Source organism: Prionailurus viverrinus, unplaced genomic scaffold, assembly GCF_022837055.1.
Source record: "Prionailurus viverrinus isolate Anna unplaced genomic scaffold, UM_Priviv_1.0 scaffold_38, whole genome shotgun sequence".
Lineage (NCBI taxonomy): Eukaryota > Metazoa > Chordata > Mammalia > Carnivora > Felidae > Prionailurus > Prionailurus viverrinus.
Window position 1 is genome coordinate 3,209,534 of NW_025927606.1, and position 17,972 is coordinate 3,227,505.

At 53.6% G+C, this 17,972-nt stretch overlaps 1 protein-coding gene across 2 annotated transcripts in view; it reads left to right on the top strand.

Moving 5' to 3' along the window:
- Nucleotides 1–7,238: 7,238 nt before the first annotated feature.
- ZC3H18 (zinc finger CCCH-type containing 18) overlaps nt 7,239–17,972 on the top strand; it is a 60,704-nt gene continuing 49,970 nt past the window's right edge. The window contains exons 1-2 of one of the 2 annotated variants that reach the window (XM_047846169.1): nt 7,239–7,425; nt 15,366–15,925. In XM_047846169.1, the coding sequence (XP_047702125.1) occupies nt 15,380–15,925 (546 nt within the window). In that variant the 5' untranslated portion in view covers nt 7,239–7,425; nt 15,366–15,379. The remainder of the gene's footprint in view (nt 7,426–15,365; nt 15,926–17,972) is intronic. The other variant, XM_047846170.1, reaches the window with a different exon arrangement.

A 17,972-nucleotide genomic window follows, 5' to 3' on the forward strand; every position in this document is an offset into this window, starting at 1 on the left:
CGACGTTTGTGCAACGGAAGATGGGACAAGGCTGCTGGCATAGAGACGTAGGCAGGCTGGTGCCAGGAGGAGGAAAAGTCCCATTCAGGTGGTACACTCATCAAGGGCTGGGGGCCTCATGGGTGCAGACCCCAGGTCCCAGGTGCAAGGGAGCATCTGTGGCCTTGGCTCTCTGGAACTGGGCTGCGAAGACAGTCGCTTCATTATCGTGCACACTTGAGGGCCCGCCGGGCTCCTCCGGGTGGTTCCTCTGTGCCTGATGACGGTGGGACAGCGGTCGTCTGGTCTCCTGGCTGGTGCCTCGCAAGGAGGACTGGCAGGCCGGGGTTGGCTGGGACAGCAGAGCCCTGCCCTGCGTGCCATCTCGAGGCCTCTGCCTCTGCACGCGGCCACTCCAGCAGCGAAGCCGGACGTCCTACAATAGCTCAGGGCCCCCAAGAGCACAGACGTGGGGCTCCAGGCCTTCCCAGCACACCTTGCCTTTCCCTCCCCCGCCAGCCCAAGCCGTGGTGGGCCAGCCCGGAGGGTGGGGCTGCTCCAGAGCGCGAGTCCCAGAGGGCAGGGCTCCTTGGGGCCATCTTGGAGACCGGCGACCATAGCCCCCTTGTTTTCCAGAAAGGGTTCCACTGACGACTGGGGTGGGGAAAGCCACTGGCTGGCTTCCAGCATGGAACCAGGGTGCCGTGCCCACACCGCCACTGTGGGAAGAAGTCCTGGCCCTTGGTAAAGGCTTCGAGTTGGGAACCAAACTGACATCCGTTCATGCAATCATTCGTTCATTTCTTCACTCGTTCAGCCACACCAGGGAGGAGCGGGCTGCAGCCACGGCTCAGCTGGGTCTGAGGTTGTCCCAGGAAGTCTCAAGGGAGGAAAGGGAAACAGCTGGGTGGGGTCAGTGCCGGGCACCCCTCGGGAGTCTGGGACAAAGCCTGGAGAGGACAGGGGTCCCCCAGGAGTCAGGCCCCCCGGCAGCGGAGACTTGATCTCTCTCACTCCCACACTGGGTCTGTGTAGGGGCTGTGACAGGAGGGTGGGGTCCCCGCCCAGAACCAGCGGCCCTTCCTGCAAGCTGCATCCACAGTTGTCTCGCAGAAGTGAATTCCAAATACAGAAAAAAGCCCCCCAAAATTTGTGTGCTCCATTAATGTTCCAGTGAAGCCAGAGGAAGAGCTTCTAAACGAAGATGAAAGGGAATGTGTGTGGGGGTGCAAGTGTGCAAGCGCCCCTCCCCATGTGGGAATAGACAGCGTTTGAACATCCAGGAGCCTGAGGCCCGTCCTGCCTTCCGGCATCATCCACATGGCAGCCCAAGAATGAGAAGGGCTGAGGGGCTCTGGCAGGGGGAGCTGCACCCCCCCCCCCACCTCCCTTCCCACATCCCGTCCCCAGGCGTGCAGAACACCTGGGTTGGCATGCCCTCTGGTGGCAGCTTGAGAAAACAGCAGAGGCTCATGCGGGCATTGCCACCTTGAAGTGTGAAAGTCCAGTGTTGCAGCTCCCCGCCCCCGCCGCCCGCCAACAACGGTCAAAGCCGGACGTACATACGCACGTACTGATATGCGCGCATATATACGTTTGGAGGGCAGCCGACGCTGGCAGCCGTGGGGCTATGACCTTGAGCAAAGAGAAACAACAAAGTGAACCCTGCGTGCACCCTGCGGCGGGGTGGGGGGGGTGGGGACAGACAGCAGCAAGCGCGGCCTTACTGAGCTGAGGAGACAGGGTCTAAACCATCTGGAGCTTGAGGGGAAAGCCTGGAGAAGGAGCCCAGAATCCTGAGCACAAACCCCCTCAGGCCACAGCTGCCCCCTGGGCTGTCTGGACTGGGGGAGAGTGTGACAACCGGCAGAGAAGGGCAGTGAGCGGGCGTTCAGCAGCAGCGTGGCAGCGGGAGCGACAGGTTGTAGATCAAGCCCATGGACACTGAGTCGGGCAGACGGAGCAGACGGTCCTCTGAGCGCGCAGGGTCTCCACTCAGGAGTACGAGCCACACTCCCGGAAACAAACCAGCCCTTGCGAAACCCAGCAGCAACGCTTAATTAACAGGGCCCGGGGATCCGCTGAGCCCGCTCGCCCAGAAGGCCTCACCCTCCCTGGGAGCGCGTAAGGCCGCCCCAGCACCCCACAAAAATTTATCCACCGTGTCCAACATCAAATAAAAAGTACAAGGCATGCTATAAAAGGGGACCAGATCACCGAAAATCAAGAGGAAAAGCAACAGAGCCACCCACAGGTGACTAGGTGTAGGAGCCGTCAGATGAGGTTTTAAAATCACTGACATGCGGCACCTGCGTGGCTCAGTCAGTTAAGCGTCCGACTTCACCTCGGGTCATGATCTCATGGTTCATGGGTTCGAGCCCTGCGTCGGGTTCTGTGCGGACAGCTTAGAGCCTGGAGCCTGCTTCGGAGTCTGTGTCTGCCTCTCCCTCTGTACCCTTCCCCTGCTTGTGCTCCCTGGCGCTCTCTCTCTCTCTCTCAAAAATAAATATTTAAAATCACCAACGTGAAGCTCTCTTCATGTCGCCCCCCTGCTCACGAGGGCACGTGGCTTCCTCCTCCCTCTTCAAAGGGGCAGTCAATGCCCTTCGTGGAAGCAGCTTCACCTGCACAGATATTAGAGGCATACACTTGACGTTCACATACCGCAGTGTTTAACAATTACGATATTATACATATTGTACACTATTGCAAACAGCTGTAAACTGTTTTTTCTGTTTCTGTTTTTTTCCCTTGGTTTTTTTTTTTTTTTTTGGTGATTACTGAGAAATCTTCTGTATCCTTGTTCGTGTCCCCCAGAGGCCACGGGCAAGAGCGCCACAGTCCCGTGGTTCTTGCCCTCCAGGGGCATCGGATCCCCAGGCCTGTGGAAGGGCAGCCTGCCAGCCCCACTGCCAGAGTTCCTGATGCAGCAGCTCGGGGCAGGGCCTGAGAACGTGCATTTCTCTTTTAAAGAGAAAACATAATGATAACGATGATGAAAATATAACGATGCAGAATATTAGCCTTGGAGCAGGGAAGGCTTTTTTCCCAAGCTTTTTAATTTTAATTCCAGTACAGTTAACACACAGCATCATATTAGTTGCAGGTGCACAATACACTGATTCAACAATCCCATACATTACACAGTGCTCATCGTGACAAGTGAACTCTTTAATTGCCGTCACCTGTTTCACCCATCTCCCCCCACCCCCCCGCCCCCCCACCCCACCCCCCCGTCTGGTAACTATCAGTTTGTTTTCTATGGTTGAGTCTGTTCCTTGGTTTTTTTTTTCCCCCTTTGTTCCTTTGCTTTCTTTCTTAAATTCCACATGTAAGTGAAATAATACGGTATTCATCTTTCTCTGACTGGCTCATTTCACTTAGTCTTTTTTTTAAATTTTTTTAATGTTTATTTATTTTGGGGAGAGAGACAGAGCCCGACAGAGCAGGGGAGGGGCAGAGAGAGAGGGAGACACAGAATCTGAAGCAGGACCCAGGCTCCGAGCTGACAGCACAGAGCCCGACGCGAGGCTCAAACTCACGAGCCGTGAGATCGTGACCTGAGCCCAAGTCAGACGCTCAACCGGCGCCCCACATCTCACTTAGTCTTGAGTGCTTCTCATTTTTTTTAAAAATGTTTTTGAGACAGAGAGAGACAGAGCATGAGCAGGGGAGGGGCAGAGAGACACAGAATCCAAAGCAGGCTCCGGGCTCTGAGCAGTCAGCACAGAGCCCGATGCGGGGCTCGAACCCACAGACTGTGAGATCATGACCTGAGCCGAAGTCGGACGCTTAACCGACTGAGCCACCCAGGTGCCCCAAGTGCTTCTCATTTAAAACATTTTTAAATTTTATTTAAATCCAAGTAAGTTAACATATAACGTAATAATTTCAGGAGTAGAATTTAGTGATTCAACGCTTACATGTAACACCCAGTGCTCATCCCAACAAGTGCCCTCCTTAATGCCTATCCCCCATCTAGCCCATCCCCCACCCCCCCATCAACCCTGTTTGTTCTCTGTATTTAAGAGTCTTCTGTGGTTTGCCTCCTTCTCTCTTTTTATCTTATTTTTGCTTCCCTTCCCTTGTGTTCCTGTTTCTTAAATTCCACCTGTGTGAAATCATATTTACCTTTCTCTATTTTAGCATCATATACTCTAGTTCCCTCCACGTTGTTGCAAATGGCAAGATTTCATTCCTTTTGATCACTGAGTAGTTTTCCATTCTATATATACCACATCTTTATTCATCAGTCAGTGGACACTTGGGCTCTTCCCATACTTTGCTGTCGACAGCGCTGCCGTAAACACTGGGGTGCGTGTGCCCCTTCGAAACAGCACACCTGTATCCCTTGGATAAATGCCTAGTCGTGCAATTGCTGGGTCGGAGGGTAGTTCTAGTTTTAACGTTTTGAGGAACGTCCACGCTGTTTCCCAGAGCGGCTGCACCAGTGTGCATTCCCACCAACGGTGCAAGAGGGTTCCCCTTTCTCCACATCCTCGTCATCGTCTGTTGTTTCCCGAGTGGTTGATTTTGGCCGAGACCGTGCGTTCCTAACAGGTCCCGTGTTGCTGCCGCCCAATGACTCCGCTTTGGGCCGCCCGCCTAGGGTCGTGTTTTTGGCCACAGAGCACTGCTCCCAATATGCCTGCGGTTCTCCAAAGTGGTTGTAGCCCAATAGAGACCACCACGCTTGAGAGGTTCAGACCCAGTGACCTCAGGGCACTGTCCCAGCTGTCCGAGCTCAGTGGTGGCAGCGCTCTCATGCGGTTAAGTAGTGTTAATGCAAGCCCGTTGGCTTTGACTGACCCGATGGCCCCGGCCAGATGGGATCACGTGTGTCGGCGCACTGAACGTGGCGGGAGAGTGCCTGCCAGTCAGGGCCAGAGGGGCTGCTAGTGACGCTGACTCCAAATGACCCGGGTGGATAAGACAGATGTTTGTGTTTCTCTTGCAGAACAGTCACACCCAGAGTAACTTCACCTGGAGACACCTCCTTTGTGATGTCACAGAATGCCTGGGATCTGCGGTCCACCTGCCGGGGTGAAACCCCAGCTGTGCGGCCCCACCCCTTCTACCTCAACTATAAAAAACAGATCACGGGGGCGGCGGGGGGGGTGCCTCCCCAGGATCTCACGACAATGCCCAGCACAAGGCCTGCCGTGAGGGAAGAGCTCTGCGAACCGACAACCGTGTGTGCCCGTCACCGCACTCCCTCTTCCTTCTCTCGGGAGGAGGCGGCTGGTGTGAACAGCCCCACTTTATAGAGCAGGGAAACTGAGGCTCACAGGGACACCGTTCATATGCTGACACCCAGGGCCTCGGGCTCAAAGCACAGAGGTGCGCCGTGGTGTTTACATTCAGAGACGCCCGGGTTCTGATCCCACCGCAGCCATTTTCTTTCTTTTTTTTAATTTTTTTAATTTTTAAAAAAAATTTTTTTTCAATGTTTATTTATTTTTGGGACAGAGAGAGACAGAGCATGAACGGGGGAGGGGCAGAGAGAGAGGGAGACACAGAATCGGAAACAGGCTCCAGGCTCTGAGCCATCAGCCCAGAGCCCGACGCGGGGCTCGAACTCACGGACCGCGAGATGGTGACCTGGCTGAAGTCGGACGCTTAACCGACTGCGCCACCCAGGCGCCCCTACTCTCTCTCCTTAAAAAGGCTACATTCCTTTATGTGGCTCAGTAATATTCTACTGGACGGATGGACCATATCTACCTATCATCACTTGATGAACACGCAGGTAGTTTCCCCTCGTGGCTGCTGTGAATAAAGCTGTTACCAACATCCATTCGTGTACAGATGTCTGTGTGCACAGGTTTCATTTCTCTTGGCTCAGCAACCCGGGAGTGGCATTGCTGGGTGATATGGTAACTCGTTTCTTCCCTGGCTCATTTGTTCAGATGACATGGGGCAAACATCTATGAGTTCACGCAACTTCACGGCGTGCCAGGCTTATTTGCGGCTGAACAGTGGCAGACTGCACCAAGGAGGAGCTCCTAGTATTTATTGCAAATTTTCTGGAAGAGGAAGATGGCTGAATGAAGGCCTGCTCTGCTTAGCACATCCCCAAACCCTTAATTACACCCAGAACCCACTACATAATCTGCAGGACCCAGCGCAAAAGGAAAATTGCTTCCCTTGTTGGCAAATGATGAAAACTTCTAAGGCCAAGACAGCCGGGCATTCAACCAAGCCCAGGACCTTCCTCTCCAAAATGGAAAGTGCCTTCAGAGGGGGGAGCATGGGACTCTTGATCTGGAGGTCCTGAGTTTGAACCCCACCTTGGGGGTAGAGATCACTTAAAAATAAAATCTTAGGGGCGCCTGGGAGGTTCAGTCAGTTGCGCTTCCAACTTCAGCTCAGGTCACGATCTTGTGGTTCGTGGGTTCTAGCCCTTCCTCAGGCTCTGTGCTGACAGCTCAAGGTCTGGATCCTGCTTTGGATTGTGTCTCCCTCTCCCTCTGCCCCTTCACCGTTCACACCCTTTCAAAAAAAATTAATAAATTAAAAAAATTTTTTAAAAGTGCTGTGTTTGGCCCTCTGCAGGGTGGCCCCACCCCGAGGGGCTGTGCCCACAGCTGGTGAGCTGCCAAAATGCTCCAGGTGCCACGTGACGTCCTTCTGAAACACTGATCATTCTAGTAATAGGGAGAGCTGTTTATTCCCACGGAAATGAAGTTGTTAAACTCTGATACTTAATCTCAGTAGCTGAGAAATGATTAACCTCTGCGTTGAGCTGATTATTTTTACGAAACCGGAAACGGTTACAATTTTTAAGCTTTGACTTTTAAACTCAATACTCACAAAGGATCAATTCTGTGTTGAGTCGCTTACACTCAATGAACATAAGCGATGCAGTCCGACGGAAGCCGCGACAACTGTCGGGGCTCTGCCGTTTCAGCTCAGTGCGGGAAACACGAGTAACTTTGCGCTGGGCGCGCACACCCGCGTGGCGGGAGCTCACGGGTCCGCGGGAAGAGGGCGAGGCCGCCGGGCGGGAACCAGCGGCGCGGGGCGTCACGTGACCGCGCGGCGCGGCCAGCTCGCCCCGCCCCTCGCAGGCGTGGTCGGGCGGCCGGCCGCGCGTGGACTCGGAGACACGCCCCAGGGCGGGGGCTTGGGCGGCGCCTGCGCCGTGGCAGGCTCAGGCAGGCGCGCGCCGCGGGGGTGGGGCCGCGCGGAGGCGGCCGCGCGGAGGCCGGAAGGAAGCGGGCGGAGGGCGGGGCGAGGGAGGGAAGCCCGCCGGCCCGCAGGACGACCGTCGCGGCCTGATGACGTCGCACAATGGCCGGCCCCCGCGGGTAGTGGAGCCCGTTTGTTCCGCCCGCGTCGCGCCTCAAGCCGGAGCCTGTGAGGAGCGGAAGGGCCGAGGGACGTCTTCCCCGCGCCGCCCCGACGCCAGCGGAGCCGTGGCCCCCTCCCCGCCCTCGCGCTGAGGTAAGTGTCGGCGGCGGCGGCGGGGAGGCCGGGCCGGCGGGGAGGAGGCCGAGGCGGCCGGGCGGGGAGCGTGGCGGCGGCGCGAAGCAGAGGCCCGGGAGCTCCGGCGCCGCCGCCTCCGGGGAGCGCTCCGGGCTGCGTCCCCGGCCGAGCGTGGCTCTCGGGCCCCGGGAAGGGGTCCCTGAAACACACACGATCCCGCGTTCAGTCCGCTGCGAGCCGGCCCACGGGGCCCTGGAACCCACTCAGACCCCGAACTCCCCGCGGCCGCCTGTGCGCCCAGCGGTGGAGTTGATACTCCCGAAGCTGTCATTTCTCTTCCGGGACATTCGCGTGGCACATGTTTGCCGCCCACAGCAGGAGTAGCGGGGGGAGGCACGCAGGTTCGCCCAGCGGAGGAGGCCAGCCAAGACCGGGGATGGGCTCTTCGGGAACTTTGAGCTCTCTGGAGCCTCCCGGAACTTGCTCCCTCAGCTTCACGGTGCACAGGTTGGATGTTTTGGCTGTGCCCCAACGCGCGCGCCCCTCTTAGGAACAAACTTAACTCCTTAAGTTAGGAGCCCGGAGGATGCCGAGTCCTTTGGAAAAACTCACTTCCAGCCTTTCCTCTGCTGAAAGTTAAGTTTTGTCGAATACTTTGTGACAGCTAATTTGCCGAGTAGTGTGGCCGATCCTTTTAAGAGAGCGCTGTTCAACAAGGTCTTTGGCAGGAGTGGGGCAGTCTTCTGATCCGTTTGGGGAAAATGGAGGAAGGGAGTGCTTGGCCTCTGTAGTACTGTCTGGGGGCAGAGCAGCGGCTCATCATTTCTTCTTTGAGACTCACCTCCCCTGTTGCCTGTGGATGGGAGTCTTGGCCCGAGAATTTTACAGCCTGAGCACGCGTGTGGAGCGCAGCCAGCTCTGTGTCCCAAAGGCTGGAACTCCTCCCTGGTTTGGGGTGGGAAATGCTCACATGTTGTAAGAAAGCTCGGTGGGATCCTTTCAGAGAGCAAACAGGTAAGCTGTGGCCTTGCTCGTGTTTAAGAAGGTTTTTTACTTTTTCACAGCTGCAGATCATCTCAAGGTGAGTGCTTCTTTCCTGAGGAGTTTTTGGTGGTCAGGCTTAGTCCGTTTGGGGGCGGTGTCTGTCACCAGTCTTGACATCCTCCCTTTAGATGTTGTGAACCTGTGACGTTTTGAATCAGGATTGTAACTGGATGTACCAGAACTTAGACCTTCAAATAGGGATTGCTCTATTAAAAGTTACCTTCCTGAAAGGTTACGCTTGTATTTCACGGGTGCTCCTTTGCCACAGCCTCCTGAGAACTCTTGTTTTGGCCGTAAGTACCTGCGTCGGGTGAGAAAACCAGTCCCATTCGATAGTCGTACCCTGCATTTAACCAGAAGTCCTCTTACGTGGCTTAGTCGCTCCTCTCCTGGGTTTCCTGCGATCTCTCGAGTGACCTACCTTGAGAGCACGAGTGTCTGTGGCCACTAGAGCGTGAGAAGAAAAGGTCCCACACGTCGCTCAAAAAGAGAAGTTCCCAAAACGTTCTGCACTTTAGCCTTGCTGTTGGAATCCGTGTGCAGCCCTCCAGAGTGGCTGCTGGGTGACGAGACAGCACTCGCTGCACGTCTGAGTTCTGGCATCGTCTTCTAAAAATGAGCGCTTGTTTCTAGTTTCTGGTATGCGACAGGTAGTTTATCAAGTAACAAGATGTTGTCGTTTAGCCAACAAGCATTTATCAAGTGTCATCTGCCCAAAGCAGCCTGCAGTGGAAACACGGTGATGGATGGACACTTGTCATTCGGTTCTCTGGGCAAGTGCACCGTCTTGGGAGTCAAAGGTTCTAAACTTTGCCAAGAATCCTCGGTGACAGGGTGGTTGTGTGAGAAGAGCCGAGTAAAAACTCCGAGCCCAGGAGTTGGTGAAGACGTGGCAAGAGGACACCCCGTGTCACTGTCTGCATCCGTAGGCTGCGTGTTCTTCCCGGCATGTGGCCCGGGCTGTGCACTCACATGGCTGCCACGCCGAGTTCGTCTCCAAACAGGACATAGGTGCCCCGAGAGACAGTGAGCCTGCCCAGCACGGGGCCTGGAAGGCAAGCCTTCTTCTGACCCCCGGTGACACTTCTCTTCCGGGCAGCAGCGTGTGACTCGGGTTGTTTCTAACAGGCAGGTTCCTTGGCGTGTGTTTCTGTGCAGCGTGTTCACCTGTGAGCAGCCTCATACCGTAAAATCCCAAGGGGTTCCCCAGGTAAAGACGAGAGGCGACTCCTCAGGAAATTATCAGGGCCTTCTAAGGGGGGATCGTACGTCCCAGTGTGCCTAGGACAGCACCTCCTAATGGCCGTTGTAATTGTTCATAGTGCTCCCCCCCTTCAGTCTCAACCGTGACCCCGTTTAGACAGTAAAGTATGTGGAGCCGTGCTACTCGGTGCCAGCTGTCTGCTGAGCTTGGGGAGCAGAGAGGTGAGTCTGAACCCGTCTCCTCAGGTACTCCATGTAGGGTGGGGGCGGGGCCCGCCGACAGACTTTGCAGACCAACAGCTGTGGACGGCGTGGTAAGTATGGATTTGGAACCCGGTAACCTACAGTATACTTAAGGCAACAGCTCTTAATCTGGGGACAGCGGGTGGACCCCAGGGGGTCTTGAACTCCCTAAAGTGGAAGGTACGTTGCACATAGTCTCGTTTTTCTAGGGACACGAGCCCTCCCTGCTCTCCTAAAGGCCAAGCACCACTACCAGAGACCACTGGGCTGCCCCCAAAGGGGCGGACTTTTTACTCCGCTCTTCTCGCACGGTCACCTGTTACTGAGGATTCTTGGCAAAGTTTAGAACCTTTGACTCCCAAGATGGTGCACTTGTCCAGAGTGGCAGGTGCACTGGACTGAACCCCTAGTGGCGGGTGCACAGGGCCTTAGGTAGCCCTGCTGCCTTCTGGTCAGCTCTGAAAACTGCCTTTGAGAGTCAGGAAGTTAGCTTTGTGTCCTTGGAATGTTGAATTGATTTCCATAATTTACACCGTGTGGGGTGTGCACTCAATAAAGACTTCTTTTTTTTTTTTTTTTAATTTTTTTTTTTTCAACGTTTATTTATTTTTGGGACAGAGAGAGACAGAGCATGAACGGGGGAGGGGCAGAGAGAGAGGGAGACGCAGAATCGGAAGCAGGCTCCAGGCTCTGAGCCATCAGCCCAGAGCCCGATGCGGGGCTCGAACTCAGGGACCGCGAGATCGTGACCTGGCTGAAGTCGGACGCTTAACCGGCTGCGCCACCCAGGCGCCCCAATAAGGACTTCTTAAAGTGACTTTCCTGCCACAGTGCTCCAGCGTCTCCAGATGGTAATCTGAGTCTGCGTTGCTCATGGGGCCAGTATAACGGTGTGCACCTTTGGGGGTTCTTTTCTTGGATTTTTGTTTAGCTTATGTGCCTAAGAGTCAAACTGCAGACGAGCTTAAAATGGCTGGTGTCACAAGTTGGATCTTCATATGTTCATAACTGGTTTTTAACTAATGGACTATGTAAGTGGTATGTTAACTTTTCCACATATGTGAAAGTGTGGTTTTGTAAAAGGGCTTAGGAGTTTTGGATGGGTCAGCACAAAGCCTTAAAAGGGAGAAAATAAAAACAGGCAGACTCTACTGGTTCAGTAGCAGGCCCCAGTTTATGTGTAGGTTCTGTTCCCGCAAAAAGGAGTTTGTAAAATCAGTTTGGAACTCAGGTCCCATTTCCTATAGAAACAGTGGCAAAACGTAGGGGTGGGTTCCTCGGCGGGTAGCACGCGCTCACGCAGAGTACGGGGCTCTGTAATTGACCACACGCTCCGGGTGCAGTTCTGACTTGCGGTCCCTAGGTACCCACTCGGTGGCCATGCGGCCTAGGTCTCCTTATCTGTGACAGGGCACGTGGTTTATTTGGAAGGCTGACAGGGATTGGTCAGGTGCCTGACACGGGGGGAAGGGGGGGAGGCCATCTCTCAGCAGGCGGTGGTGGCTGTCAGCTTCATTGCAGAGTTGTTTCAGTGATACAGTCTTGAATCGAGTGGACAGCTGTTTGTTGGATGAAACCATGAATGAATTAACTCCTAAGTGATCGCAGAGACTGGAAGTGTGTGTGACGGGTGATAGGAGTCTGGTTCTTAGAAGTTGGGGAGTACCTTTACTTCTCACCAGTTCAGTTCAGATTCAAATGTGTGGAGCCTCTGTCAGGCACATGATCAGGCTTTAGCTCATCTAATTGTTACAGTCTTGCAAAATAGATACTCTCGTCCCTATATTTCAGGTGAAGAGACATACCGAGGTGTGCCCAAGGTCCCGACTCTAGGAAGCTGGGGTCCAGGTCTAACACAGAGGCCACACTGTTGCACTGGGTGTCCCATTAAGATGCAGCCCCCCAGCGGGTAAACTGCCCACTTTTTGCATTAGTTCGGGTATTTGAAGTTAGGTACTGTGTTTCTTCCATTTATTACTCTAGGATTTGATTTCAAGTTCCCAGAGTATAAAAGGCAGTCTGATTGGATCTAATCATGACAGCGAGACCAAAGTGCAAACCGGTTTGCATATGAGCCCCAGAAAGAGCTGTTACCAGGTTAGGAGAGTTCGTGGCTGTGAACAGGATAGTATGTTGCGAGGCCAGTGGCGGGCTTGGAAGGTATTTTCTGCAGCCTGTCAGTTGTGTGATTTTTAATCTAGTTTGAGGGGACATTCAATTTTAGATAACAGTCGATTGATTTAAGTGGGAGGTCATTTTGTTTTCTGGGGTTGCCATCGCACTACACAATGTGAAAATCAGAATTTGTCAGGTTTCCGGTAGGGGCGTCTGAGGCTCAGTAACCAGCTCCGTGTGACCGGCTGCCCACAGGGCACAGGTCTAGACTCAGCAGCTGCCCCGTGTGGAGAGGTGTCTTGTATGTAGCGTAAGAAGATCTGTGCGGAGACGGGCATAGGACTCCTGCACAAAGGAAAAGCTTACTGTCCACCAAGAAAGGGGAAGGGGCCCCGAGTGCTTGTTGCAACCTGGCCCTGTCTGACCGCTGAGCGTCAGGCACCTCGCTTATCTCACGGGGGGCAGTAGGCGTGCTCTCTGGGGCAGGGGGGCCTACTTGATATTCAGCAGGGTCCACCATTTGAGGACTGACTTCTAAAAAATTCTCCCCAATAGTCCCCAGTCATACCTCTGGATAGTACAGTTAGGAAGACTGAAAAGTGAATCATGCTCAAAACTGTGGCTATGAATGGATGATCAGGTTTGTAAATTTCTATTACCGGTGGTCATTTGGTTGATTTATAAAGTGGCAAATTTTAGGTGATTTGTCCTAACGTGTGCTCGATTATAATAATTTCCATTAACTGCAAAAACAGTGTTTCTCACTATCAATTAGGGTACCAGCTCTTGGTATGCATCTTTAAACACAGGTTCTCCTTTCAAAAGTATAAATTTGAGGGGCGCCTGGGTGGCGCAGTCGGTTAGGCGTCCGACTTCAGCCAGGTCACGATCTCGCGGTCCGTGAGTTCGAGCCCCGCGTCGGGCTCTGGGCGGATGGCTCGGAGCCTGGAGCCTGTTTCCGATTCTGTGTCTCCCTCTCTCTCTCTGCCCCTCCCCCGTTCATGCTCTGTCTCTCTCTGTCCCAAAAATAAATAAACGTTGAAAAAAAAAATTAAAAAAAGTATAAATTTGAAAGATACGTGTTTAATTTTTAGTTATATAAATGCATAAGATAATTTTATATATCTTGTTTTTGAGAGAGAGCGCACTAGAGCACGAGTGGAGGAGGGGCTGAGAGAGTGGGGGACAGAGGATCCAAAGCGGGCTCTGTGCTGACAGCCGGCAGGCTGATGCAGGGGCTCAAACCCGTGAACCGCGAGATCACGACCTGAGCCGAAGTCAGACACTTAACTGACTGAGCCACCCGGGCGCCCCAATAGTTTTCTGTGTTTACTGAAGTTTGCAGTCATGCGTGTGTGCTTCCAGCACCAAATACCAAGTAGCATGATTGTGACATACATCATCGTAGATAATAACTTTGAAGACTCAGGTGAACGTTGAGCCCTTCGCCATTCCTGCTGTTGCAACAGTGACTCACTCCAGGTTGCGCTGGTGAGTGGTGTTGGTTTCCTGCACATATACTCCGGTCCCACTGTGTGCAGTCTCCAGAATGGAACAGGGACGCCTGAGGGCTCAGTCGGTTGAGCATCCGACTTTGGCTCGGGCCATGATCTCACGGTCCGTGGGTTCGAGCCCCGCGTCGGGCTCTGGAGCTCAGAGCCTGGAGCCTGCTTCGGATTCTGTGTCTCCCTCCCTCTCTGCCCCTCCCCCGTTCATGCTCTGTCTCTCTCTGTCCCAAAAATAAATAAACGTTGAAAAAAAAAAAATAAAAAATAAAAAAATAAAAAGCCTAGTCTTGGGGCGCCTGGGTGGCTCAGTCGGTTGGGCGTCCGACTTCGGCTCGGGTCATGATCTCACGGTCTGTGGGTTCGAGCCCCGCGTCGGGCTCTGGAGCTCAGAGCCTGGAGCCTGCTTCGGATTCTGTGTCTCCCTCCCTCTCTCTCTCTCTGCCCCTCCCCTGCTCATGCTCTGTCTCTCTCAAAAATAAACAAACAATAAAAAAATTTTTTTAAGGAAGAAATGGAACGGTATACTGTCTATGGGCATCAAGGTTGGAAAACCAAAAAATATACACTTTATTATTAAATCCAGATTGGTAAAAATAAAAGTGAGATCTTCTGAAATGACAGTCTTTTTACACGTGAAACTACTCAAACATGTCAGATTTTCTGCAAGAGTCCTTTTCAGTGATATACCTGTGTTAGGGCAGTGATTCTCCACTTTGCTGTGAGGAAATCACAGGGTGCATGAGTGAGTGCCACCTTTGGAGCATCTGGTGGTGGCTCCAACATACAGGCCTCTGAGTAGGCCCCGGGTCTGCATTTTTTTTTAATTTTATTTTTTTAACATTTATTCATTTTTGAGAGTGAGAGAGACAGAGCGTGAGCAGGGGAGGGGCAGAGAGAGAGAGAGAGAGAGAGAGGGAGACACAGAATCCGAAGCAGGCTCCAGGCTCCAAGCTGTCAGCACGGAGCCCGACGCGGGGCTCAAACTCACAGACCGTGAGATCATGACCTAAGCTGAAGCTGGACGCTCAACCGACAGCCACCCAGGCGCCCCCAGGTCTGCATTTTTAAAGCTTGTCCTGAGTGATCCTTTGGGACAGTCAGGGCCATGCTTACAGAAGCACGTTTGGGAACAGGAGCTAGCCCATGACCTGGGGACTCCCAAGGCCGGCCAAGGTTTCTGCTTCAGACCCTTGAGGGGTGCCTTCAGTTCTGCTGTCTCATTCAGTCGTGCAACTTTTCTTGAATTTCAGTTCTTTTTTTTTTTTTTTAATATAAATTATGATTTTTTTTAACATTTATTTTTGAGACAGCGACAGCATGAACAGGGGCAGAGAGAGAGGGAGACACAGAATCTGAAACGGGCTCCGGGCTCTGAGCTGTCAGCACAGAGCCCGATGCGGGGCTCGAGCTCACGGACCGTGAGATCATGACCTGAGCCAAAGTCGGACGCTTAACCGACTGAGCCACCCTGGCGCCCCTTGAATTTCAGTTCTTACTCTAAGAATTGAAAAAGCTGTCCCTTGCAACAGCTATCTTATTACTTTGTTTACCGGGTTGCACTTGTGACAAGAACACCAGGTCTCTGCCAGATCGCCGCAGATGTGAGGCGCTCACCCCCCAGCTTAGTCAGTACGTGCAGCCTGGTGGAGACCCCGTGGGTGGTGCTGGCCTGCCGGCGCAGCCAGCAGCAGTGGTCTGTGAACGGGGGCCTGGGGTCTGGAGGAGCCAAGTGCGGGTCCCGGGCCCTCCTCGCGGTCAGGACCGAGCGTGGGCCCGGGAAAACCAGGGCAGATTTGCTTTCCGTTTTGCTAAGTGCTGTGCACCTGCGATCTTTTTCTTTTGCAGAATTGTGGGTACCGATGGATGTGGCCGAGAGCCCTGAACGGGACCCTCGCTCTCCAGAGGACGAAGAGGAGGAACAGCAGAGGCTCTCGGACGATGACATTCTGAGGGAGAGCGGGTCTGATCAGGACTTCGGCGGAGCTGGGGGGAGGGCTTCCGATCTGGAGGATGAAGACCACGCCGCCCCGGGACTGAGCCAGGAGGAGGAGGAGAGTCACTCTGACGAGGAGGACCAGGACCCAAGCAGAGGCCCCGCGAGCCCCCCTCGCGGGGAGGAAGAGCGCGCGAGCGACCTGAGGGACGAGGCCTCGTCGGTCACCAGGGACCTGGACGAGCATGAGTTAGACTACGATGAGGAGGTCCCCGAGGAGCCGGCCCCTGCCGGGCAGGAGGACGAGGCCGAGAAGGCTGGCGCCGAGGATGACGAGGAGAAGGGGGACGGGGCTCCCGGGGATGAGGGGGCCGCGGGTGCTCACGGCCTGGAAGACAAGGAGCCCCTGGAGACCGCCAAGGAGAAGAGCAAGGAGGACGATGACGGGGAGCTGGACGACGGGGAGCTGGATGTGAGTGGCGGGGCTGGCGGGCGGAGGGAGGAGGCGGGGTGCGGGGAAGTCATGACCACTCTGGGAGCCGTCACCGTGGTAACCCGGGAGTGCCAGACCCGAAGAGGACCAGGCTAGGCCCAGAGAGCTTGGGCCTGCCGGTCAGCAGCTGGCACAAGTCCTGTGGACGCCCCCCCCCCCCCCCCCCCCCCACGGTCTGCTGCTTTGGTGGGAGGGCGGACAGACGCCCGACCCCGATTGTTTCCTTGAGTTCTAGGTTTGTGTGACAAGACATCGTTTCTCTCTCTGCTATCTTCAAATAATATTTGAGTTCACATTCAACTAAAACCATTGTGGATTTTCAGTTCCTGTTAGGTTCTTGAGACTGGTGGGCTCCAGAAGCTTCCTTCCAGTTTTGTCTGTTCTTTCAGGCCTTTTTATCTTTGCCCCCCAGCCCATCCTCTGAGGGTCCTGGCTGGAAGTGTCCCTGAAGGGGCTCTTAGGAATGGATAACAGGTGCATCCGAACACGCCAGCTTTTGATCAAGCCATCACACTTGGTTACAATTTATTTAAATAATTTGACTTTCAGGTTATGGAGAAGGTATTGCTGACATACTATCTCAGACACAGATAGGCTGGGTTTTCATGATGCATAATCCTGCTGAAAGGACTTTAATCGTGATCTATCTCTCTCTTTAAGTTTTTTCTTTAAGTTCCAGTTGGTGAACGTGCAGCGTGGTGTTAGTTTCAGTGTTCGGTACAGTCATCACCTGGTGCTCAGCATTTCCCTACATCACCCGGTGCTCAGCACGCCATGCGCCTCCTTGATCCCCATCGCCCGTTTCCCCCATCTCCAGCCCCCCTCCCCCCGGAAACCGTCAGCATCCCCGTCCCTTTGCTCTCTTGTTTTGTTTCTTAAATTCCACATACGAGCGAGATCATATGGTATTTGTCTTTCTCTGACTTCTCTCACTCAGCATAATACACTCTAGTTCCATCCACATTGTTGCAAATGGCAAGGTTTCACTCTTTGATGGCTGAATGGTATTCCATCGTGTATTACACCCCATCTCCTTTATCCATTCATCAGTCGATGGGCACTAGAGCTGCCTACACAGTGTATCGTAAATATGCTGCAATAAACATGGGGTGCGCGTACCCTTTTGAATGAGTGTTTTTGTATTTTGAGGGTAGGTACTTACTAGTGGGATTACTGGGCTGTAGGGTAGTTAGACCTGGTTTTTTTTTTTTTTTTAATGTTTATTTATTTTTGAGACAGAGAGAGACAGAGCATGAATGGGGGAGGGTCAGAGAGAGAGGGAGACACAGAATCCGAGGCAGGTTCCAGGCTCTGAGCTGTCAGCACAGAGCCCGATGCGGTGCTCAAACTCACGGACTGCGAGATCATGACCTGAGCCGAAGTCAGACGCTCAACCGACTGAGCCACCCGGGCGCCCTTAGTTAGACCTGTTTTTAACTGTTTGAGGAAACTCCACACTGTTCTCCAGAGCGGCTGCACCAGTTTACGTTCCCACCATCTGAGCAAGAGGGTTCCCATTTCTCCACATCCTCGCCCACACCTGTTGTTTCTTGTGTTGTTGATGTTAGCCATCCTGACAGGTGTGAGGTGGTATCTCAGTGTGGTTTTGATTTGTATTTCCTTGACGTGAGTGATGTTGAGCATCTTTTCATGTGTCTGTGAGCCACCTGGATGTCTTCTTTGGAGAAGTGTCTGTTCGTGTCTTCTGCCCATTTCTTCAATGGATTATTTTCTTGGTGTTGAGTTTTTTAAGTTGTTTTGCTTTATTTGTGTTTTGAGAGAGAGAGAGTGTGTGTGCGCGTGCCAGCAAGGGAGAATCCCAGGCGGGCACCATGCCTGGTGCGGAGCCTATCTCTGTGACCGTGAGATCACGACCTGAGCCAAAACCAAGAGATGGACGCTCAACTGACTGAGCCACCCAGGCGCCCCATAAATTTTATTTATTTAAGTAATCTGCACACCCCGTGTGGGGCTTGAGCTCACGGCCCTGAGATCAAGAGTCACACACCCTCTTCCTACTAGGACA